This window comes from Chiloscyllium plagiosum, chromosome 7 (assembly GCF_004010195.1).
Source record: "Chiloscyllium plagiosum isolate BGI_BamShark_2017 chromosome 7, ASM401019v2, whole genome shotgun sequence".
Lineage (NCBI taxonomy): Eukaryota > Metazoa > Chordata > Chondrichthyes > Orectolobiformes > Hemiscylliidae > Chiloscyllium > Chiloscyllium plagiosum.
This window is the reverse complement of record NC_057716.1, coordinates 14,974,125-14,998,559: the sequence shown is the minus strand read 5'-3', so window position 1 is coordinate 14,998,559 and position 24,435 is coordinate 14,974,125. Positions and strand designations below refer to the sequence as shown.

The 24,435-nt window shown below is 42.3% G+C and overlaps 2 protein-coding genes across 14 annotated transcripts in view; one reads left to right on the top strand and one right to left on the bottom strand.

The window, feature by feature from the left end:
- nme9 (NME/NM23 family member 9) overlaps positions 1-16,721 on the bottom strand; it is a 65,681-nt gene extending 48,960 nt beyond the window's left edge. For 5 of the 8 annotated variants that reach the window (XM_043693090.1, XM_043693083.1, XM_043693087.1 and 2 more), the window contains exons 1-2: positions 16,650-16,721; positions 6,960-7,000 (exon numbers count right to left, since the gene is read on the bottom strand). In XM_043693090.1, coding sequence (XP_043549025.1) covers positions 6,960-6,992 — 33 coding nt within the window. In that variant the 5' untranslated portion in view covers positions 6,993-7,000; positions 16,650-16,721. Of the gene's footprint in view, positions 1-6,959; positions 7,004-16,574 lie in introns of all 8 variants that reach the window. The other 3 variants (XM_043693086.1, XM_043693084.1, XM_043693088.1) reach the window with 3 other exon arrangements.
- Positions 16,722-23,601: 6,880 nt separating this feature from the next.
- vps8 (VPS8 subunit of CORVET complex) overlaps positions 23,602-24,435 on the top strand; it is a 555,322-nt gene continuing 554,488 nt past the window's right edge. For 4 of the 6 annotated variants that reach the window (XM_043693080.1, XM_043693078.1, XM_043693079.1 and 1 more), the window contains exon 1: positions 23,604-23,788. In XM_043693080.1, coding sequence (XP_043549015.1) covers positions 23,717-23,788 — 72 coding nt within the window. In that variant the 5' untranslated portion in view covers positions 23,604-23,716. Of the gene's footprint in view, positions 23,789-24,435 lie in introns of all 6 variants that reach the window. The other 2 variants (XM_043693081.1, XM_043693082.1) reach the window with 2 other exon arrangements.

Here is a 24,435-nt window from a genome sequence, read left to right as displayed (position 1 = left end):
ATATTGTCCTGTCCTTCAAATATTTAACAGTGATTCTCTTTAAAGACTCTTAACAATGGAACTGGATGGACATTGGTGGGAGTACACATGATAGAGAATCCACATTGGCGGGGGGGGGGGGGGTGAAATTATCTCCTAGCTCCCACAGTTACTAAACCCCAGGAATCAGCATTGAGAAACTTAATGACACACAGACTGACTGACTGACTGACAGACACACTACACACATTCTCAACAATAGCACAGAGGTTGGAGGGAATCAACTCAACAGTGGATTGATGGCACAGGAAACGGAGAATGACTGTCATGTGGATAATGGCTGCTGCAAGGAAGCATCGACTGTGGCTCAACAATTAATTAACAAGGATCATCATCATGGTTGTGGTAATTTTGGAAGCCAACATTTACACGCAATGGCAGATCTCTTCCTTGTGGTCTTACAACAGGTCACTGATCTTTAGCAAGCTCCTTTTCCAATAGGTGGAAAAAGTGATCTGACACCGACCCTGAGGAAAGATGGTAAAAGGGAAGTTGGATCTTGGAACCTTTTCAAACCATTTCCACCTTCCAGGTGCTGCTCTCAAATCTGCTCCTCCATGATCACACAGTTCCCATCTCTTGGTGGTTAAATCTCCCCTTGCACTCTCACAGATTTCAAAACCAAATCGGTGTCAATCAAGAGCAGCTGAACAGTCAGAGCAGAGATATCAGAAACCTGCTGCTATTTCTACTGATACCAGACATGATGCACCACATAGAAATAGTAGGAAGTGTGAGGTAAAGAAAGGGTGCATTAATAAATGCAATTAAGTTTCCCTTACATACAACAGAACAAAAATGTACAATTTAACTTGGATAACTGAATCATCATTGCACTGAGCGCATGTTCCACTTTTACTGTTTTCATAATAAATGTCAATGTTCAATAGAAAGATTATATTTTAAAAGGAACAAACCCAGAATGCCAATGGAAAGAAAATCAGTTAACAAATTTCTAAAACCTCTACTGTAACAAACCAATTAAAATTAATTTAATTCAAACATTAATTAACTCACAAATTGTATTTCAAACAAAAAGCACATTTCACTTTAAATAGTCCAGATGTCATAGATATGCCGCATGCCTCAAGAATTCACATAATTCCCTGCATACATGCAGCATTACGTACAACCGTTCACCTTTTCCATTCCATTGATGTGGCCTTTGAGTTGTTTTCACTGGCAGCTGTATTTTTATCTGAGATCTGCTGAGACTGTTCACATTGACCAGAAGCATGCCTATGAATTCTCCCTGACTGAGGTAAAGAGTCATAGAGATTTACAACACAGAAAAGGCTCTTCAGCCCATCAAGTCTGCACTGGTCAATCACAAGCACCTAACAATTCTAATCCAATTGGCTCATAGTCTTGTACATGTCATTACAGTTCTGATGGCGTAGCTTTTCAAAGTTCCTTTTCAAACAACCAACCAACATTTGTGGTTCACAATGGTCCTCTGACATAAATAAACATTCAGTTCTTTAGCAAGTCTGAGTTATTCACATCATCTTTAGGATTCAGTTCCTTTCAGCTCACGATCACATTGCTCTTGGTGAAACATTGGGAGTTGTATTTTTGTCTTAATGCCAAATAGAAAGCTCATCTATTCATGTAGAGTTTTGCTTGCTCCCCTTCACAAAAGCCATCTGTCCTGAATCACTCAATTGCAGGTACTCTTTCGACTCATATCTCTGTATTTTCTGTGTTAAAGCCACTTGCAATAAGATCCAATTATCTGTCTATTTACACTTTTCTTCAGCTATATAGTAACGTAAATCAGATGAATATCTCCCAGGAATATTTTCATTTTATTTTAGTCTTAAAGATGTCACTATGGCAAAAGTTAACTTGTTGCCTGAAATTAAGTAAGAGTGAATATAAATGGGGAATAGATGGCACTGGGAGTAGAATGAGCCACGTGACTGAGATGTCAATAAACTTTATCCTGACCTCTCCGCCCCCACCCCCACTCCGGCCTATCACCCTCACCTTAACCTCCTTCCATCTATCGCATTTCCAATGCCCTTCCCCCAAGTCCCTCCTCCCTACCTTTTATCTTAGCCTGCTTGGCACACTCTCCTCATTCCTAAAGAAGGGCTCATGCCCGAAACGTCGATTCTCCTGCTCCTTGGATGCTGCCTGACCTGCTGCGCTTTTCCAGCAACACATTTGTAACAGATTATATTCAAGCAGGTTCTCTTTGGAAATCCCAAACACAGTGTTTGCCTTTAAATTGATGGATTGTGCTGAAATGTAGAAGATGTGCAGACTCCTGGTGCTAGCTAGAGTTATCTTCTCAGAAAGAAACACGTCAGAACAAATATCCAAAGCCTTAACAAAGAAAAAAACTATCTGGGGAACATTTACTCAAGGAGCTTTCACGGCTGACAATGGATGTTCAGTCGTTAGTACAGGGAATGGACGAGTTAATGGCAGTAGCAATGCAGGACTAGCCAATTATAAGCCAGAAGTATCATATGAAAGAAGAATCATAAATAAAAAGAGCTACAATTGACAAATAGAACAGATATCAGGAAGTGGGGAACTATAATAGAAGAATTAACTCATGAAATGCATGGGGAATGCTCAATGGTGTTTGCGATGTGGCTCAAAATGCCACTTGCAATAAACCAGTTAATACTGGCTTTGAAATTACATATGACTTTTAAGATTCAGAAGATGGCGATACTAATCAGGTAGAGAGAATTGTACCACTCACAAAGAGCTTCATCCCAGTAATGAATGTTTTCATTGCAGATTTATTCCATTTGGCAATGGCTGAACACCGACAGTGTGTGGAGTAGATTAGTTAAAGTGTTTCTGGAATTCTTTAAAATAATAAGGATTGAAGTGAAGTTAAAGAATTTCAGAGTTTTAGCTACTTCTGGTTAAGGAATGGCAAAGTTCATAAAATAGTTATAGTAAATCACATTATCAACACAGATGTGGTGTTAAGTACAGAGGGGCACCGAAGGGCCTGTTCTGTGCTGTATTGTTCTATGTTCTATGTTCTATGTAAGTAAAAATCCTTCACTGTTAAGCAGGTCCCCTGTTTAAATGGCTCAAATGAGAAATGGAACACAAGAAGGCAATTGTTCTTCAGAACTCAGTAGATTACACAATCTGTACAATATTTAATTGCAATAATAAAATCATTTCTCTAATCAAAGTATTAAGGTGTTACTAGCATCAAGAGATAAAAGTTTAGAGGAAAAATGGTTAAAATGCATCAACCCTCAGATGAAACATCCTACTACAGGATGCAGGAGCACGGGACACTGCATATTCAAAATTTAGGGAAGAGGTAGTGATATTTGTAATTTTTTTTAAAACAAGTCACCATCACAGACCATCGTGACCCTTCCATTAGCATGAGACTTCAATAAATTAATGTTAATGAAATCAAAGGTATAGGTAAAAATTAAATTATGGTCATTTTGCACTCTATAGACATAGCAATTAAATTTAGCCAGTCCACAATAATATATAGGAGGAGAAAGTGAGGGCTGCAGATGCTGGAGGTCAGAGCTGAAAATGTGTTGCTGGAAAAGCGCAGCAGGTCAGGCAGCATCCAAGGAACAGGAGAATCGACGTTTCGGGCAACCTGAAGAAGGGCTTATGCCCGAAACGTTGATTCTCCTGTTCCTTGGATGCTGCCTGACCTGTTGCGCTTTTCCAGCAACACATTTTCAGCTCACAATAATATATAGTAAAGAGAAAGGAGTAATTGAAGACAAAACTAGGGAGAAATGGATAGGAACTGAAGTGGGGGTACAAGGTAAGTACCTAGCCAACATAAGATTGGGTGTGGGGGAATGAATGACGTTCAGTAATGAATTTAGGGCTATGTGAGAAAATATGAACATTGTGGTAAACAGCATAGCAGTGTAGAATTCATTTAATATTTGACTGTGTGAAATAAATCACACAGCAACAGATAAAGTGCTTCACAAAATTTTAGCAGACCAAGTTTGAAATTAACATTAACATTTAAATTAACATTTCTGGCTTTTCCTGCTAGCTGTGATGGTGTTTTAGCGGTTAGCCCCTTGATTTTTTTTAACCTTTAAACATTCCTAATATCTATATGTCCTACCTGATTAGATATGCTTATTTCTCAATAAAACTGATATTCCTAACCAGATATTTTTACAATATCTTGTTGACACTTAATTGAAAGCAACGATGTGCATCATAATTGGAAATCTTCTTTCAACTTTCCTCCCCTTGCTTTCTGTCTTTGTCGACATCGCTCCCAATGGCAGCCACAAACCGATGAAAACCTAGGAACTGGTTGACACCATCCATGCTACATCTCACTTACCACTGATGATGATCTGTTCAATCCATACGCATGCCCATTTTTCATCTCAGTGCCCCATATAAAACAACCCTCTTGAACAACATCTTGCAGCAGTCATCCTCTGGATCAAAGTATTCACCAACAAAGACCTTGTGACATACTCCACATGCCGAATGGTAGTCTTTGACCTACTGCAGAGTGAGCACTCCTTGCTATAACAGGTTCAGGTCAAGTCATGAACATTGCACAGTCAACAATCACTGCTAGAGCTCCCAGTACAAACACCTTATGCAGCTGTGGAAAGACACAAACACTGCTGTACACTCCCAAGATACATCCCCAACACACACCAAATGACATATCGATCGCCTTAAATTTTGCAAGTGAAGACATTGCCCATGATTTGGGGGACTGGTAGTCACTAAATAAAATAATCACGGGGCACAGTCTTGCCGGTGAGCACCAAAAGCCATCACCATATTGCATTCTTAATCTGCCGATGGTGTGCACCAGGATTGCTAACCATGTGACTGACTGTCGCATTCTTCTGTCTCATTAGTAGTTTCCTCACAGTAATCAAATTTGAAAGTGTTATCCCTCTTTTCCAAACAGCTTGCGCTTAACACCTCTAACTACTTTGCAAAGTCAATCTCTGACTCATTGAAGTGAGGGGTCAAGACAATACCCCAAGAATTTAGATTGACATGAACCTCTTCTAGTGGTTGCACACCAACTCTATATTGACAAAACAAAATTCCGCATGGCTGTCAAAACAATATGATTGATCTGACATTGATCGTCAGGTTGCTGTGTATGTCTAATTGATGGTACTCTGTATCTCTGGGAAACCAGAGAGAATTAACTTGTGGGTGGCACGGTGGCACAGTGATTAGCACTGCTGCCTCACAGCACCAGAGACATGGGTTCAATTCCCGTCTCTCTGTGTGGAGTTTGCACATTCTCCCTGTGTCTGTGTGGGTTTCCTCTGGGTGCTCCGGTTTCCTCCCACAATCCAAAAATGTACAAGTTAGGTGAATTGGCCTGGCTAAATTGCCCGTAGTGTTAGGTGTAGGGGTAAATGTAGGGGAATGGGTCTGGGTGGGTTGCGTGTTGGTATGGACTTGTTGGGCAGAAGGACCAGTTTCCACACTGTAAGTAATCTAAACACTTAATTTGGCTATTGTTATTGCAGAAGATTTTGATGTAAGTCATCACCCTGGTGAAAAACCACCCATGACTTGCAGAAAACATTTGTGATCACTTTACTGTGAAGATCTTGAGGTATTGCTGGTGGTACACTAGAGGGAGCCAGAGACAAAAGAACTGAGGCAACGGGCAAAGCATGACCATTGGATTAAGCAGGGAAGAGTTCTTCTTTGATGTCTGGGACTAACTGTGTTAATTTTCACATAAAGGACGGTGAGTCTTTCTCTCGTTACCTTGGCTCCTCTGCTGCCCCTTTTACAGCTTTCTCAAGATTTATGGTCCCAAGATTTGTTTGGGCACTTCATCCTTCAGTATTTTCAGAAACCATTACACAGGAATATTATGGCCAGGGATGATAATCCGTCTACATGTCCAATCAAAAAACATTTCTGTCAGACCCCAAATAATGCTTCCATTTGAAAATGGCTTGGTGGCTCAGTGGTTAGCACTGCTGCCTCACTGCACCAGGGACCTGGGTTTGATTCCAGCCTTGGGCGACTGTCTGTGTGAAGTTTGCACATTCTCCCTGCATCTGTGTGGGCTTACTCCCACAATCCAAAGATGTACAGGTTAGATGGATTGGCCATGCTAAATTGCCCATAGTGTTCAGGGATGTGTAAGTTAGGTGCATTAGTCAGGGGTAAATGTAGAGTAGGAGGGGAATGGATATGGGTTGATTACTCTTTGGATGGTCTGTGTGGACTTGTTGGGCCAAACAGCCTGTTTCCACACTGTAGGGATTCTAATGATGTGAACTTTCTTATAAGACCTGTTCAAACTAACAGCTCAAGAAAACCAAGGCAATGAACTTGCATCGTAGATATTTTTAATCAACAATGTTGTCACAAACCTCTGAAAAAAGTGGGATTTTGAATTCAGGTTTTCTGACTCCGAGGTAAGGACAGTTCCACTGTGTCACAAGACCCCATTGAGTTTGCATTGATTTTTATGAAGATCTTGTGATCTGTATTTTAAATCCTTCGGGAAATACTGCAGATTCCTGGAGCTCTAGGTAACCCTCTCTGGATGTGTTTAACTCAAATCTCTATTGAAATCATTTGAAAAGTGCAGCATTACCATGGGCAAATGATCGTCCAGTTTCTGGCAAGCAAGTTATTTGTCGGCAAAGGCGAATACAGCAGCTATTAGTTTTAGAATTTTATGATTTCTATCTTCATATCTTCTCCCATCTGTCATTAGGGTTCAAATTATCCCCAGTGTCTGTTATTCCTATCTTTACATGCTACTGAAAGAGTCACTGAATTTTCTGAGACACTCATGAATTTATGGGTTGAAATGAGAAGTGAAAATAACTGCAGTTTTAGAATCTATGAAGTGCTTGATAAAAATGGGTAACAAATAAATTGGAACCTTTCAATTTGTGATTTTTGTTTTTCTTCTCAAGGCCTACCTGCAGTGTTATTTCTTTCTTCTTTCCAGCCATGGGGACTTCTGCTGATGAAAAAACAAATTGACACTCACATTAGCAAGACTCAATCTACCTTCATAGCCTTGACCCACAGCCATAGCTTATCCAGCATGGCTGTTAACTGAGTTCAGATGCTAATATCAAAATATTTTAATATCTCCAATTTAGTTTACTTAGATGGGAGTTTTTTTTTTGTGTTTTCAGATGAGTTATCTCAAAATAATTTTTGTAGTTGGAGGACAAGGCAGCACCATGAGTCTGACAATTGTTATTTTGTTTCTGTTGGCCAAGGTCAATTCCAGACAGCTGAGATGAAAATCTCCACTGTACCTACTGTAAAGGGTAAAATGCTTTGGATTCTGAAATAATTACACAGCGGCTGATATCCCATCACCAAGTCATCATTTATATACATGGGTACAGTACATTGACTGTGGTCAGCCAGCTCACAGTCAGTCCTTGAACGCACGGTGGCTCAGTGATTAGCACTGCTGTCTCACAGCACCAGAGACCTGGGTTCAGTTCCAGGCTCGGACAATTGACTGTGTGGAGTTTGCACATTCTCCCTGTGTCTGTGTGGGTTTCCTCCAGGTACTCCGGTTTTCTCCCACTAATCCAAAGATGTGCACATCAGGTGAATTGGGCATGTTAAATTGTCTATAGTGTTAGGTGCATTAGGCAGGGGTAAATATAGGGTCGGGATGGGAAACTCTTCGCAGGGTCAATGTGGACTTATTGGGCTGAAGGGCCTGTTTCCATAATGTAGGGAATCTAATCTATCAGAATAAGGGCCCACTGCTGAATTCAACCAGAAGCTATGGGTGGCATCACCTTGTCTTCCTTCTGTAGCCCAGACAGGGGTTTGTGGTCTGTTAACTGTGATAAATTCCTATCTGTAAGGGTATTGGTGGAACTTTCTCACACCAAGGATGACTGCCAAGCCTTCCTTCTCTATCTGAGTGTATTTGGTTTGGGCATTGGCCATAGTCCGAGAAGCATATGCTATCGGACAGTCCTCTCCATTGGGCCACTGGTGAGCCAACACCATTCTGAGACCGTACGGAAAGGCATCACATATCAGCACTACCTCTCGCTTCAGATCATAGTCAGCCAATAACTTATCAATAGCAGGTGTAAGGGTGCCAGGATGGTGGGCAGGTTACATATGAATTTCCTGTAATAATTCATCAACCCAAGGAAAGACCTAAGTTCTGGTAGAGACGTGGAGCCAAGGAATGTTTAATCGCCCTCACTTTATCTTTCAATGGGTGTAACCCAGTTTTGTCGACTCTATAACCCAAGTAGGTCATGTAGGGTGCCTTGAACACACGTTCATTTCTTTCTAAAGCATACAGTCAACTGGGAGAAATGTTTAAGCATTATGTCCAAGTTCTTCGAGTGCTCTTTATTGGTTTTCCTTGTTATTAATATGTCATCCAGATAAATGGTACCCTGGGGTAGCTGTTGTAAAGTATTTTCCATTGTCCACTGGAAAATGACACAGGCTGATGATACCTCAAACAGCAGTCCAGTATATTGGTACAACCTCCTATGGGTATTAATTTGTTGTGTACATCTGGGAGCCCTGATCTAGTCACAATTGCAGGTAGGCGTGGTTCATGTCCAGCTTCACGAAGGACAGCCCTCCAGCCAACTTTGCTTATAAATCCTTTATGCGAGGGATTAGGTATTTATCCAGCTGCAAGAAGTGGTTTTCCGTTTGCTTAAAATCCCCACAAAGGCCAACCGACATGTCAGGCTTCACAGTTAATATGACTGCTGCTGCCTATTCCACAAACTGTACTACTTTCATTAGTTGTTCGCTCTCTGGCCTCTTTCTTTCCACCTCTACTTTTGCCAACAAGGCAAATGGCACTAGGTAGGCCATGCAAAATTGTGGAATTCCTTCCTGGTCAACGTGTAAAGTGGCCTTAGCCCCTTTGATAGTCCTTAGCCCTTCCTGAAAAACTCCTTCGTATTTCATTAGGACTTCACTGAGGCGGCTATTTTGTAATTGAAAAATGTTGAGCCAGTCAAGGTGAATCTTTCTCAACTAATTCTGGCCTAATAGGCTTGGGCACGAGTCTTTTGCGACAATTTTTGGTAACTGCACCAACTGCTTCACAGATGACACCGGAACTGAAGTTGTACCCTTAATCTGTAATGGTTCTGCAGTGTACATTCTCAGTCTGGCCGAGGTCTTGCGCAAACTTGTGTCGGAGAACAGAGCAAATCTTGTTAAAGACAGGTTCTGTAACCACTGATACAGTATCATCCCCCATGAGGTGATACTGTACCATTGGTATCAACCCCCCCATGAGAACCAGGTGACAATTTAACCAGGCATTAATCTTAATTGATTCTGATTTGGAATTTGCTAAGCAATCTTACTGTTCCAACCCACATTTAGGTGGACGTCCAGAGGGTGTGCACTCTCCTGGGTACTGGCCTATGAGCTTTCATATTCAAGTCAGGCCTTGTAGGAGTCTTTTTGCTGTCTCGAGTCTGCATTCCGGCAGCAACGACAACGACTTGCCGGATCAGATCCTGAAGAACTATTTAGGCATTTGGCCAAGGTTTGATTTTGTTGTGAGGTTTTGCTGTGGGCAGGCTTAGGGTCCTTCAGCTCAAGATATGCCCTGTATGAGTCTCGGCGATTGCCTACACTCAAGTGGTGTTCCCCAAGCTCAGTTGGACAGGTGAGGGTGTCCACTTCCATTGAGATGCCCTGTACCTCCCATGCTCCACTTGCCGCATTTTCTAATGACAAGCCAGTTGCAGTGTCTGTTTGAAGTCCAGCTGGGCTTCAGCTAGTAGACACTTTTGCTTGGTCACTTCATTAATCCCACATACCAAGCAGTTTCAGTCAGGGTTAACCCAAACTCACATGCCTCTGTCAGTCATCTTAACCTTGTCGAAAATCCCAATACTGATTCTCCTGGTTCTTGAACAGCCAAGTAAAACTGATAGCATCTTAGACTTAGAGGAGGTTCGAGGTTGTAATATTCCCTAACAAAATCCATTAACTTTTGGAAGATTTTAGTGTCTTGTGCCTCTGAGAAAATTAAGCCCCTAATAACTGAAGATGCTGTAAACCCACAAGCAGTCAGACGGATTACTCACTGCTGTAATTCTACCCCAATGTCATTTGCCTGGAAAAAAAATTGCATTCTTTCCACATACTGGGCCCAAATATAGGCATTATGCTTATCCCAACTCAAAGACAACTGTTGTGAGCAAATGTTCCTTAGGCACGTACTGTTGCCATTGAAATAATTGCACAGAGGGTGGTATCTCATCACCGAGTCACCTTTTACTTACATGTGCACACAACACTGGCTCTGGCCAGAACTAACTCTGGCTCTGAGTTAGTTCCTGCAGTCAGGAGACTCTCGGGATCCCCTATTTATATCTGTCAGTCAGGGCTCTCTGATTGGCCTAGGTTAACAGCCTCAATCAAGGATCTTATAGTCAGTGAGATTCACCTGGCTCCAATACAACAGATTCCTTTTCAAAGATGAAACTAAGCTCAATGAGATTCAAACAGCCCATAAATTTTCTTTTTGATGATTAGGTTTGATGAAAATGAAGGTCTCTGAAAATATATCATTACGGATGTTGATTGCCAATTTTTGGGCTTATGAAGTGAGTTGCTAATGGGCTTGAACCTATAAAATGTCTCTTTATTGAATGAGATTTGGTATTAAATGAACAATTGTAGATATTAAAGATGTCTGACTGACAAAACAGCAAGAATATACTGGCGTTGGGTTTGGGTTAAAGCATAAAACGGGAATAGTCAGTACTTTACATCATAAATTGGGGGGTGCCACCTCAGATGAGTCTGATCGACTTTGCAGGATGTGGGAAAGAGAGCTGGGTGTTGAAGATTCCTCAGAGGCATGGGAGGATATTTGGGAGAATGCAAGGAAGATATCAATTTCCAATAGGACCCATGCTTTACAGTTGAAGATTCTCCACAGGGTCCACTTGGCTCCAGACCGTTTGTGAAAATTTAAACCAGGGGTATCTTCAGCATGTCCCAAGTGCAACATGAGCATGGGTACTCTTACCCATTGTCTTTGGTCTTTGCGATAGGCTTCAAAAATTGGAGTGCTGTGGAGGGTGCAATGGAGAGGATTTTGGGTGTGGGGATGGAGAAGGACCCTATCTCTCCTTTTGGGCCTACCCACTGTATTTCCTGCAGACGTACATAAGAAAAAACGTTTCAATATTCTCACGTTCTGTGAGAATATATTGCGAGGTTGTATATCTGAAAACTTCCCAGGCCTGTCAGGTTTGTGGAAGATTGTTATGGAGCATATTCCCTGGATTTTCTCACAAACATGGTACACCACAAAACTGAGAATTTTTACATGACATGGCAGCCCTTTTTGGAATAACTGGACACAGATTTATCTGCCACACTAACAAGGGCTTCTATATAGCTGTAACAATTGTGTTTCACGAGTCCAATATCCAGGGAGGAGGAACTGTGAAAGTATGAATGTTTTGTTTGGCTGGGCTGAGTTATTACTACTTATTTGTTTGTTGTTGGTTATTTATTTATTTATTTAGTGAAGTAAGTAGTTTAGAATTTTTTAAAAATTTTATATTTTCTATATATGTTTATACATTTGTACATGAGGGTGGATTGGGGATTTTTTTTATTATTTGGGGTTTTTTTGAGCTGTTTTGAATAGCATTGTCTTGTACTTATTGGAATATTTAAAAATCTTTTTTTCTCAGTAAAAATATAGATTAAAAAAAAGGGAATAGTGTCGAAAGGAAAAATATAGATTAAAAAAAAGGGAATAGTGTTGAAAGGGTTTGGGCCTGCATCTCCCCCCAATGCTTTACTTGATCTCAGAATTTAATTCTTATCTTACGTATGACTATTTAGAGACATTAATGTAGCAGGTTGGAAGACTTATCACTTTGCAATGCAACTGCCTTGTGTTTGAATTCTGGATTCTTACTTTTATCTAGTTAAAAACTGGATATTTGCCAGTACATTTGTTCAAGGTGAAGAATGCTTCAGCCTTTTTTCTTTTAAAGAAAGAGAAGTGCTTCATATCTTTATATCATGCTCCATGTCAACAAACCCAGTCAAATATTCAGGTAAATGACTTGCTCTCAATTGTTTGCCAGTTCTCAGTCTGAAACTACATGCACTGAAGTCAAGAGATGCTTGCAAGTAAGGTTTGAAGTTGAGAAGTATTTTTCATATGTTCTCCCTATTCAGAGGATCCCTTCAAAACCAACATATAAAACAGAATGGTCTCCAAGCATTATGCAAGGCTCTGCCACAGCAGCAGTTGCACTCTTCTATGCTCTGAACCATTGCATGCAAGCTCAGTGATAGCCTGGTTAGTGGACCTCGAGAGTATGGTGCTGGAAAAGCACAGCAGGTCAGGCAGCATCTGAGGTGCAGGAGAATCGATGTTCGGGCAAAAGCCCTTCATGAGAAATGAGGCCTCATTCCTGATGAAGGGCGTTTGCTCGAAATATCCATTCTCTTGCTCCTCGGATGTTGCCTGACCTGCTGTGCTTTTCCAGCACCACACTCTCGACTCTAATCTCCAGCATCTGCAGTCCCTTGCTTTTGCCTAGTTGATTAGTGGACCTGCCTAACCCTGACCTTGCCTTGCCAACCTTCTTCAATAGTCAAGGCCCTCAAAATCTGTGACTGTGTCCACCAGTATATGAACTCCAGCATGATAGCACCAATGGCATCACACTCCTGCCTGTGGTTTATGCATGTTTGTGTCTCCTCATTCACCATCTACAGATCCCTTCTTTAGCCTATCACATAACGTGAGATCAATGTCTTGCTGGGGTCAGATTCTGGGTGACGCAGAGAACTTTTCCGACAGCAGTGAGGAATGTGCAGGAGAGAGACAGCATGTAAGGCATCTTCAAAAATGGAGGGGGCAACTATTAGAATAAATTAGTGCAAATCAAGGTGTAGAAGGGTGGCAATGTTAACTGACAGTCTAAAGAAAAGTCAGGAGGAGAATGAGAAAATAGGGGATAATATGAACTGTTGATGGCAGCGTTGGTAAATATTAGCATCATATAAGGAGGGAATGATTGAGGTAAATGAGGGAAAATAAAAAGTCAGTATGAACTGGAGTGGGGACAGAGGACAACAATATTAACTGAAGGAGGAGGAGCAGAATGTGCAGAAACTAAAGAGAGGGAGACAATTATCATGTCCTCCCACTGGAATTTTTAAAAATCTCTTTGAAATTTATCTACTCTGTATATCCTGATATATCCCCAAAAATGTCTCCTATTGCACCTCTATTTCTTATCCCTTACCTAGCTTGCCAGTTCATTTAGCTAGTTCTGCTTTCATTCCCTCATAGCCGCCTTTAATTTGGTCTTAAATACTAGTCTTGGACCTACTGTTCTCTTCCTCAAATTGAATGTAAAATTCAACTATATTATGGTCATCACTGCCTAGACTGCCTTCATTATGAGGTTATTCTTTAGTCCCATCTCATTGCACGATACCAGTTCTCTTATAATCTGATGTGGAGGTGTCAGTGTTGCACTGGGATGGACAAGGTCACAACTCACACAGCACCAGGTTAGAGTCCAATGGGTTCATTTGAAACCACAAGCTTTCAGTGTGTTGCCACGAAGGGTGAATCTGGAATGTGTTGTTCTGAGAAGCTATCCTGAAAACATTCTGTCACTTCCTCATCCAGGCTACTTTTGCCCCCATCTGATTTTCGGAGTCTTTTCATGGATTGCAATTCCCCATGATCATGGTACCTTTCTGACAACCTCCCATTTTTTTTCTTCCTTCATATTGTACAGTTTTGGTCCCCTTATTTGAGGACAAATGTAGTGGCATTGCAGGCTTTTCAGAGGAGTTCACTCAATTGATCCCAGAAGTGAAGGGTTTGTCGCATGAAGAAAGATTGAAGAGTTTAGGCCTATACTCTCTGGAAATTAGAAGAATGAAGGGAGATCAAATGAGATATCCAAAATGATAAAAGGTATAGATAATCTGAACGTGGAATGGATGTTTCCACTTGTGGGGCATTCTGGGACAAGAGGTCATAGTCTTAGGATAAAAGGTAGCAAATTTAAGACGGAGTTGAGAAGAAGCTGTTTCCCTCAAAGGGTTGTGAATCTGTGGAATTCGCTACCCCAAAGTGTGGTGGATGCTGGGGCAGTGAGTAGATGTAAGGAGGAATTAGGCAGATTTTTAATTGGTAATGGGTTGAAGGGATATGGGGAGAAGGCAGGAAAATGTGGGTGAGAAACTTATTAGAATGGCAGAGCAGACTCAATGGGATGAATGGCCAAATTCTGCTCCTGTAACCAATGAACTTCACAGAATCCCTACAGGGTGAAAACAGGCCCTTCAGCCCAACAAGTCCACACAGACCCTCCAAAGAGTAACCCACCCAGATCCAATCCCCTACCTTATAATTACCCCTGACTAATGCACCAACCCTGCACATCCCTGAATACTCTGGGCAATTTAGCATGGCCAATTCACCTAACCTACACATCTTTGGACTGTGGGAGGAAACCAGAGCGCCTGGAGGAAACCCCAGCAGACACGGGGAGAATGTGCAAACTCCACACAGTCACCCAATGCTGGAAACGAACCTGGTTGCCTGGCACTGCCAGGCATCAATGCTATCCACTGAACGACCGCGCCACCCCTTTTCTCATCCTTATTCCATCCTAGCTTGTGGTTACTATTAAGGGACCTGTCCATCACACCTACCAGTAACTCCTTGCCTTTATAATTTCTCATCTTTATTCAAACAGCTTGCTTAATTTAAATCATCCCTTTCCAACAAACCAATGCCATGAGTTATTAACAGTCCCCATTTTTTTTGCTTCCTATCATAGAGTAATAGAGATGAACAGCACGGAAACAGACTCTTCGGTCCAACCCATCCATGCCGACCAGATATCCCAACCCAATCTAGTCCCATCTGCCAGCACCCGCCTCATATCCCTCCAAATCCTTCTTATTCACATACCCATCCAAATGCCTTTTAAATGTTGCATTAGTACTAGCCTCCACCACTTCCTGTGGCAGCTCATTCCATATACATACCACACTCTGCGTGAAAAGGTTGCCCCTTAGGTCTCTTTTATATCTTTCCCCTCTCACCCTAAACCTACGCCCTCTTTCTAGACTCCACGACCCCAGGGAAAAGACTTTGTCTATTTATCCTATCCATGCCCCTCATGATTTTATAAACCTCTATAAGATCATCCTTCAGCCTCCGACGCTCCAGGGAAAACAGCCCCAGCCTATTCAACCTCCCCTATAGCTCAAATCCACCAACCCTGGCAACATCCTTGTAAATCTTTTCTGAACCCTTTCAAGTTCCACAACATCTATGCGATAGGAAAGAGACCAGAATTGCACACAATATTCCAAAAGTGACCTAACCAATGTCTTGTACAGCCGCAACATGACCTCCTAACTTCTGTACTTAATATTCTGGCCAATAAAGGAAAGCATACCAAACACCTTCTTCACTATCCTATTTACCTGTGACTCTACTTTCAAGGAACTATGAACCTACACTCCAAGGTCTCTTTGTTCAGCAACACTCCCTAGAGCTTTACCATTAAGTGTATAAGTCATGCCAAGATTTGCTTTCCCAAAATGCAGCACCTCACAGATACCTAAATTAAACTCCATCAGCCACTCCTCAGCCCATTGGCCCGTCTGATCAAGATCCCATTGTAATCTGAGGTAACCTTCCTCGCTGTCCACTACACCTCCAATTTTGGTGTCATCTGCAAACTTACTAACTATACCTCTTATGTTCACATTCAAATCATTTATATAAATGATACTGAATGATGGTGAGCCACTTTCTTAGTGGAAGATGGTGATGGGGTACCTTATCAGATGTCTCTTGCTCAGTTACCAAGATTCTTACGGAGAACTAACTCAAGTTTAAACTCTCTGTTCAATTGTGCCAATTTGGAGACATTTATACCCAAATGAGAACCCATTTACCTCCTCCTCGAGAGAGCTATTCCTCACCCTCCTAACGTTAGCAGATACTTAACTGTGTGCTGTTAGCTACTGTACTGCACATCACTGTGCCTGAGATCGAAGGAATTCAGCAGCATGAGAAATTGGATCGATTACTGCTGGTGTATCGTTTTAAATTCCTGTTGAAACATCTCAGCCATCATAAATGTTACATAAACCCAGAGTTCTACTGTCGTAACAATGTATAAAATCCTTCCCTGAACGGACAAGAAAATGAATTGATAAATCGAAATAATATTTCTCGGATACACAAACATTGTTTCCATATCCATGACTGCAACATTATGAAACGTTTTGAGTTCCAGCGTGAAATCGCTTATACCCACTGTCACAGGGAGGAATGAAATTCTGGGCTGAAAATTTGAACAAAAGCGGATTTGGAAACGCGTTGGATTTCCAAACTAAACCAACTGTATACAGTAACTACGATGATTCCATTGCACTTTTGCCTGAGCTATAAAGTACAATATTATTATAGGTTCCAAACGAAAGGATATTAGCGCAGTGGGTGAGTGCGTCTGAGCCATAGTCGATTTGATGCAGACCTTCAATGAACGGGCTGGTTTCTGGGTTTTAGTTTTTGAGCTTGTTGTTGGGACTGTAGTGGTTCCTGATCTTACCAGCCTTTAGTGGAGTTGTCCTTCCTGTGGGTGGTATCGGGCCGGTTGTAACGTTGCTCTGCACCAGGATCCCAGGAAACCCTCAGCTTTTCAGGCGGAAATGTAAACTGCTGCGGGTTGCCTAGGTTTTCTGGCATGTGACCGGGCTGTTTAGTCATTCAAACACACAGTTAGCATCCTCCTATCCTCTGTGCAGGGTGAACTTTTGGCTGTTTGCAAAAAGCAGAATACAGCGGATGTTGGAAATCTAAATTCCCGATTCTTTTGAATTGCATTTGATGACTTTTTACACACCGTAACGCTGAATTGTAGAGGTCTAAATATTCTCTCTTTCCAGGCGGACTAACGGATGCAAATGAGTAACAGAAAACGAGCAACTGAGCATTGCAATACTACAAAATTTTTCAAAAAGTTCTAATCTTTTCTTATCTCTCCTGAAGACACTGATTCAAACCCGATCATGGGGAACTTATGCATTTTTTTATACATCCGCAAATACTCTTACACACAACAGAACATCACAAAACCACCGTGACAATTCACCAGCTACCAGTAAATCACCTATACAGCCAATGAGATATTTACTTGCAAAACCTGTGGGCAATACAAACCATCAAAAGTGAGGGCGGGATGGCGGGGGTGGGTAGGGTTTAAATAAAAAAGGATCTGGAGGGGGAAATATCCACATTGTATCCCCTGCAGTGCCCACTTCCCTCTCAATGCATTGAGAGCACTTCTGGCCTGACATCACCCAGACACTAATGTAACCGCAGATCTAAGTAAGGCAGTCGGTAGATGTGACCCAGCCTGTGCATTTGTCTCATCTCTATCCACAATTGTTGTCGTCCTTATCGATAAAATATCAAATGCTTTAATAGGTTGTGGTTTCAATAACAATCAGTTCAAAAAGGCATTTCGATATTTTCTAATCAACCTGTTGAGAGAGTTTTTATACATCTCTGGCCTTCACCCAGGTCTAAAGTCACATTTCATAGAATCCATACAGTGAGGAAGCAGGCCATTCAGTCCATCGAGTCCTCACAGATCCTCCAAAGAACATTGCACTCAGACACATCTCATCCCTGTAACCCTACATTTTCCATGGCTAACCCAACTAGCCTCCATATCCCTGGTCACTATGTTGAATTAGAACATCCAATCCACCTAGCCTGCACATCCTTGGACTGTGGAAGGAATCCAGAGCACCTAGAGTAAATCCATCCAGACATGGTGAGAATGTGCAACCACCACATGAACAGTCATCGAAGGGTGGAATTGAACCTGGGTCCCTGGTGCAGTGAGGTAGCAGTTGCTAACCACTGAGCCACCATCTTGAGACAAAACAATAATGCAGTATGACATCTTACTAATAGTAGAAGCCCAAAAAAGGTCCCACCATTGTACCTCACTATCATAGGTGTTCCTGAACTCATCTTTGTCAAATAGGTCATCTTCACTGCCACCTAGACCATTGCAACTAGTACAGTTCATGAATGGCTACAGAATTGCTTCACCAGAGTCATTCGCTACTTGCCACACATTTGTTTTGCACTTACACTCACTCACAGTTTCCCAATCGTGGGCGGCACGGTGGCCCAGTGGTAAGCACTGTTGCCTCACAGCGCCAGAGACCCGGTTCAATTCCCGCCTCAGGCGACTGACTGTGTGGAGTTTGCACGTTCTCCCCGTGTCTGCGTGGGTTTCCTCCGGGTGCTCCGGTTTCCTCTCACAGTCCAAAGATGTGCAGGGCCAGGTGAATTGGCCATACTAAATTGCCCGTAGTGTTAGGTAAGGGGTAAATGTAGGGGTATGGGTGGGTTTCGCTTCGGCGGGTCGGTGTGGACTTGTTGGGCCGAAGGGCCTGTTTCCACACTGTAATGTAATCTAATCATTCACTTAGACACCTGTGAAGTTGTGGGTAATTTGCTCTGTATGGTATTAAGTTATAGCTTTGTGCACCCATCCACCTGACTACTCCTCTGGTATGGATGCTTTGAATGATTTTTCCACCAAAAGAATCCAGGAGTTGTAATTGACTTTTCGTAAACAATTTTCAATCACTTAAATAAAATTAAATGAAATTAAACAATAAATAATCCTTAAAGGGACACTAGCAATGATCAAATACTCAAAGCAAAATTAAATATAAATTTAAGTGTCAATGTGGAGGGAACTAATACATGCCAGCCCCACAATGCCCATTAGGTGTGGAAAGTCTCAAGCATGAGGAGAAAGTGAGGACTGCAGATTCTCCTGCTCCTTGGATGCTGCCTGACTTGCTGCGCTTTTCCAGCAACACATTTGCAGCTAAAGTCTCAAGCATACCAGGGAACAGCTCATGCTCCCTCTCCAAAAATAACCAGGCATGGACCCCTGGTCCTCACCTTCCTTCCACCAATCTCTGCATAAATCCCATCATCCGCTGACATTTCTGCCACCTATAAATGGACCCCATGACCAGGGATATATTTCCCTCCCCATCCCGATCCACTTTCTACAAAGACCATTCCCTCCGTGGCTACCTGGTCAGGTCTACGCTTCCTAACAAGGCACTGTCCCCTCCTGGTAGCTTCCCCTGCCACCGCAGGAATTATAAAACCTGCACCCACACCTCCCCCCTTACCTCCATCCAAGGCCCCAAAGGAGCCTTCCACATCCATCAAAGTTTCACCTGCACATCCACACATGTCATTTATTGCATCTGTTTTTCCCGATGCAGTATCCTCTACATTGGGGAGATGGACGTCTTCTCGCAGAGCACTTCAGAGGACATCTCCATGATACCCGCACCAATCAACCCCACCACCCCGTGACCAAACATTTCAACTCCACCTCCCACTCCGCCGAGGACATGCAGGTCCTGGGCATCCTCCTTCACTACTCCCTCACCACCCGACTCCTGGAGGAAGAATGCCTCGTCTTCCACCTCGGGACCCTTCAACCCCAGGGCATCAACATGGACTTCACCAGTTTCCTCATTTTCCCCGCCCAACCTTACCCCAGTTCCCACCTTCCAGCTTAGCACCACCCTCATGACCTGTCCCACCTGTCAATCTTCCTTCCCACTCATCTGCTCCACCCTCTCCTCTGACCTATCACCTTCATCCCCACCTCCCTCCACCTATTGCACTCTCAGCTACCTTCTCTCCGGCATTTATCTCTCCACACCCGAGGATCCCAGCCTCATTCCTGAAGAAGGGCTCAGGCCCAAAACGTTGATTTTCCTGCTCATCGGATGCTTTTCCAGCAACACACTCTCAACTCTGACCGCCAGCATCTGCAGACCTCACTGTCTCCATGGATGTAACCGTGCAAAACTGACAGTGGCCTCGGTTATATGCACCTATAACTAATCATACAGCAAAGGAATTTGCTTTCTTTAGAAGGTCACCTGAACATAGTTTGTTTAACCACAATTTCATCCCTTCTTCAATCATACTTCCTTTATGATGAATGTAGAAAAACTCAGTTTGGAATTTCAATCTTTGATGCCTTTTTTTGTGTAAAAGACCTATAAGAATACCAGTTTCTTTGCCACCTGAACAACACACCAAAACAATAACTGTAGTGGGTCTTCTCATGATCAAGTATTTTTCATTGAAAAGTGGTGTGTGGCCTCTTGGCTACTTACAACATTTAATTTTAGACTTCCAACATCTGAAATATTTTGCTTTTGTATTTGTCTTTTCATTAGTATGGTTTCAACACTTTTACTACCAAAAGTTTTGTACAGATCATCAATCTATTCAAAATCCCTTTGACTTTTAATGTTCTATTGAACAAACAATAAAAGTCAAGGGAACTTTGTATTTCTCACCTGTCCATTTTCAAAACACACTCTTTCTTTTGTATTACTCAGGGACCTATGAAATTGAAGTGTCTTCGTTTCATATTCAGCCAGCTTCTTTTATGTTATCCCAGTTCTACACTGCATGCTTAGCCCATGCATTTTCACAATGGAGCTGAGAAGCTGTCCTGCCAAAATCTGATATAATGGTATTTATAACACTTCTCATTTCACATATAATCAGACATTCCATTTTATCTGTGGTCCAGTATGCACATTTTCACTTCTTCTTCTCCTCATGGCTGTTTTGCAGCATCCCCATGAAATGTCTGCTTGCTCTTTTCTATTTCCACTGTTTCTTCCTCTTACCTTAATGTTATTTTCTTAATGAGATAAGAACAAAATATCTTTCAGCACACTATTTGAATGCTCTTTGACATATCTTCCAGTTTGAATTAAACAGTACAAATAAACCTTTTAATGTTATAAATTCATTGATTTCATATCAGATTTTCCATAAAAATGACACTGCTTACTACTGGTATGGTCATCACTGCACATAACTTTGAAACAAGTGCTCATGCTGTCCATGATAGGGTAATCTTTGGACAAGAATGTGCGAGGCAATTAAAAGAACCTTTTTAATTGTGGACTATGGTTCAGAAAATATGTAAAATGTATTCATTCGCAGGCTTAACAGCAGTTACTGCCATAGCTGACTAAACATTACTGGACAATAAGGTTTCTTAAATATATTTCTAATCAATCTATTGAGAGGTGTTGTTACACATTTTTGGGGTAAGTGGGACCTGAATCAGGATTTCCTGCTCCAGAGATAAGACACTATTCCTAAAGCCCATGAGGTTTCTTAAAAGAAACAATGCTTAAGCTCAAGTAAAACAATTCAGTTGCTGGCAGGCTGAAACAAACACAGAAACTAGGAACATAGGAACAGGAGTAGGCCATCCAGCTCCTCCTGCCTGTTCCACCATTCAGTGAGATCATATTGATCTATGGTCTAACTCCATACACCTGCTTTTGGCCCATATCCTTCAATGCATCTTGCTGAACAAAATTTATCAATCTCATATTTAAAATTAACAACTGCTATTTGTGAAAGAGCTTTCTAAACATCTACCACCCTATTTGTGTAGAAGTGCTTCCTAACAAAAAAAATACAACTGCGGGTGATAGAAATCAGAAACAAAATCAGAAATTGCTGGAAAAACTCAACAGGTCTGCCAGCTTCCTCTCTCCTGAACAGTCTGGCCTGTAAACTGGCTCAGTGGTAAGCACTACTGCTTCACAGTGCCAGGGACCTGGGTTCAATCCCAGCCTTGGGCAAACATATGTATGAAGTTTGCACGTCCTCCCTGTGTCTATTTGGGTTTCTTCTGGGTACTCTGGTTTCCTCCCAAAGTTTAAGGATACCTAGGTTAGGTTAATTGGCTGTACTAAATTGCCCATAGTGTTCAGGGATATGTAGGTTATGTGATTAGTCAGGAGCAAATACAGGGGAGGGGAATGGGTCTGTGTGGATTACTCTTCGGAGGGTCAGTGTAGACTTGTTGGGCTGAAGGGCCTGTTTCCACACTGGAAGGATTCTAATTCTTACAGTGATAGCCCCAAGTTCTATAACCTCCATTTAGTGGAATGGGTGGCACAGTGGTCAGCACTGCTGTCTCACAGCGCCAGAAGCCCGGGTTCAATTCCCACTTCAAGCAACTGTCTGTGTGGGTTTCCCTGGGGTGCTCCGGTTTCCTCCCACAGTCCAAAAATGTGCAGGTTAGGTGAATTGGCCATGCTAAATTGCCTGTAGTGTTAGGGGAATGTGTCTGGGTAGGTTGCTCTTCAGAGGGTTGGTGTGGACTTGTTGGGGCAAAAGTCCTGTTTCCACACTGTAGGTAATCTAAGGTAGGTAAGAGATAGTTTATTATCTACTCTGGATTTTACTCCACACTTGCTGCCAGACCTCCTGAGCTTCTCCAACATTTTCATTTTGTGTTTAAGCTCCATTTGAGCAAGTGAACGTGGATCATCAAGTTCATCTTCGATAATCCAAATCAGAGGTCTAGCTAACAATTCAAACTTAAAAGGTAGTCATTATTTGGAGATGCTGGTGTTGGAAGTTAAAAATCACACAACACCAGGTTATAGTCCAACAGGTTTAATTGGGTGCACTAGCTTTTGGAGCACTGCTCCTTAATCAGGTGGTTGTGGAATATAAGATTGTAAGACACAGAATTTATAGCAAAAGTTTACAGTGTGTTGTAACTGAAATTATATATTGAGGAAGACCTGGATTGTTTAACTCTCTCATCTTTTAGAATGACCATGTTGGTTTCAGTTCTTTCATATGTAAATCATAGAACTTTTTAAAAGTTACATTCTCAAGTGAACTTTAACAATTGGTGTCATGTCAGCCCTGATAATGCATTAAAGGTGTGAGATGCCCTGCGTGAGGCTGTCTGTGCCACAATGTTCAAACTCATTCTTATCTAAAAAATGGAGTAACAGAATCTTACATGGATTCATGCAGTATTTGAGAAAAATGAAATGTAATTTTACAAGTACAAATTCACCCCACAAACTTATATGTGTGTGTTTGTGTGTGTGTATGTGGGTGTCTGTGAGAGAACGTGCGAGTATGAGTGTAAAGGGTATAAGTGGCTGAGTGTATGTCTGAGCGTATGAAAGAGAGCTTGCGTGTAAGGGTTTGCGTGAGTGTATGGGTCTTAGCAAACAATCCAGGTCTTCTTCAATGTATAATTTTAGTTACTTCACACTGTAAACTTTTGCTGTAAATTTTGTATCTTACGATCATATACTCCACAACTACCTGGTGAAGTCTGAAAGTTAGTGCTTCCAAAAAATTGGACTGTAACCTGGTTTTGTGTGATTTTTTTAAACTTGTAGAATGTATGAACGCTATACTCTGGTGCAGCCCTGGCCACTGTTCCATGCACCTCTCCCACCCATTCAGAGTTGTGTGTGTGCACAGTGCATCCCTGCGGCTGTGCTCCGTGCCCTTCCTTACAGGGTAGCTGTCAATTACGGCCCACGCGGCCAATGTGACCTGCGACTGGTTGAGACGTCCGTCAGTCAGGGAAGGGGGCGGGTGGTTGTCATGGTGACGGGGCAGTGAGTGGGCGAGGCCGGGTAAGTGGGCGGGGTGGGCTCTGTTCGCGAGCCAGCGGCCCGACTGGGATCTGGAGTCTGGGGGCAGAGAGGACCTGGTCAGTGGCGGAGCTGCTGCAGCAGCGGCATTAGCAATAGGAGCATGTCCGAGTCGCCCGAGACGCGGAGCCTGGCTTCGGCATCCTCGCAGCTCAACCTGACCGAGGCGGAGGGGGTGAGTACAGGCTCGAGTGTAACTCCAATTCCCAGGCCCCGGGCCTGGTGATTTCCTTTACTCACTCAGCATCCCAGTGGTACATTATTTGTCCCTTCAATGCACTTTGAATCTGAGCTCCTGCAATACCTCCTTCACTTGTGGTGCAGTCGTTGCCTCCTGGTTTAAACCTGGAGCCAGACTCTATTCTTGTGTTATGAATGGAGTGATAATAACCAGGTATCTTCCTCTTCTTAAACGCGCGCACACACAAAATTGTTGTCCTTCTCGTTTGGGTCCTGACCCGGGTTTACATTGCAAAGCCAAGCATCAGGTGGGAAATAACCACACTGTTGTCAATGTAACTTTGCGTTTTGACAGCTGGTCCTCTAACTGCACCTGTCTGAGACTGACTTTGCCTGTGCTCGGTCCTGACATTGAATGTAACATTAAAACCAATGCTGGAAATGAGAGACAAAAATAGAAGCTGTTGGAAATACTCAGCAGGTCTGGGAGCAGCTGTGGAGATAAACTATTTTTCTAGCAATCTTTGTTTTGGTACCAAATGTGATATGTAGTGGCTCTTCTTTAACTTGATTACCTGGCTTGATGTTGAACCCCATTAGATTACTTACAGTGTGGAAGCAGGCCCTTCAGCCCAACAAGTC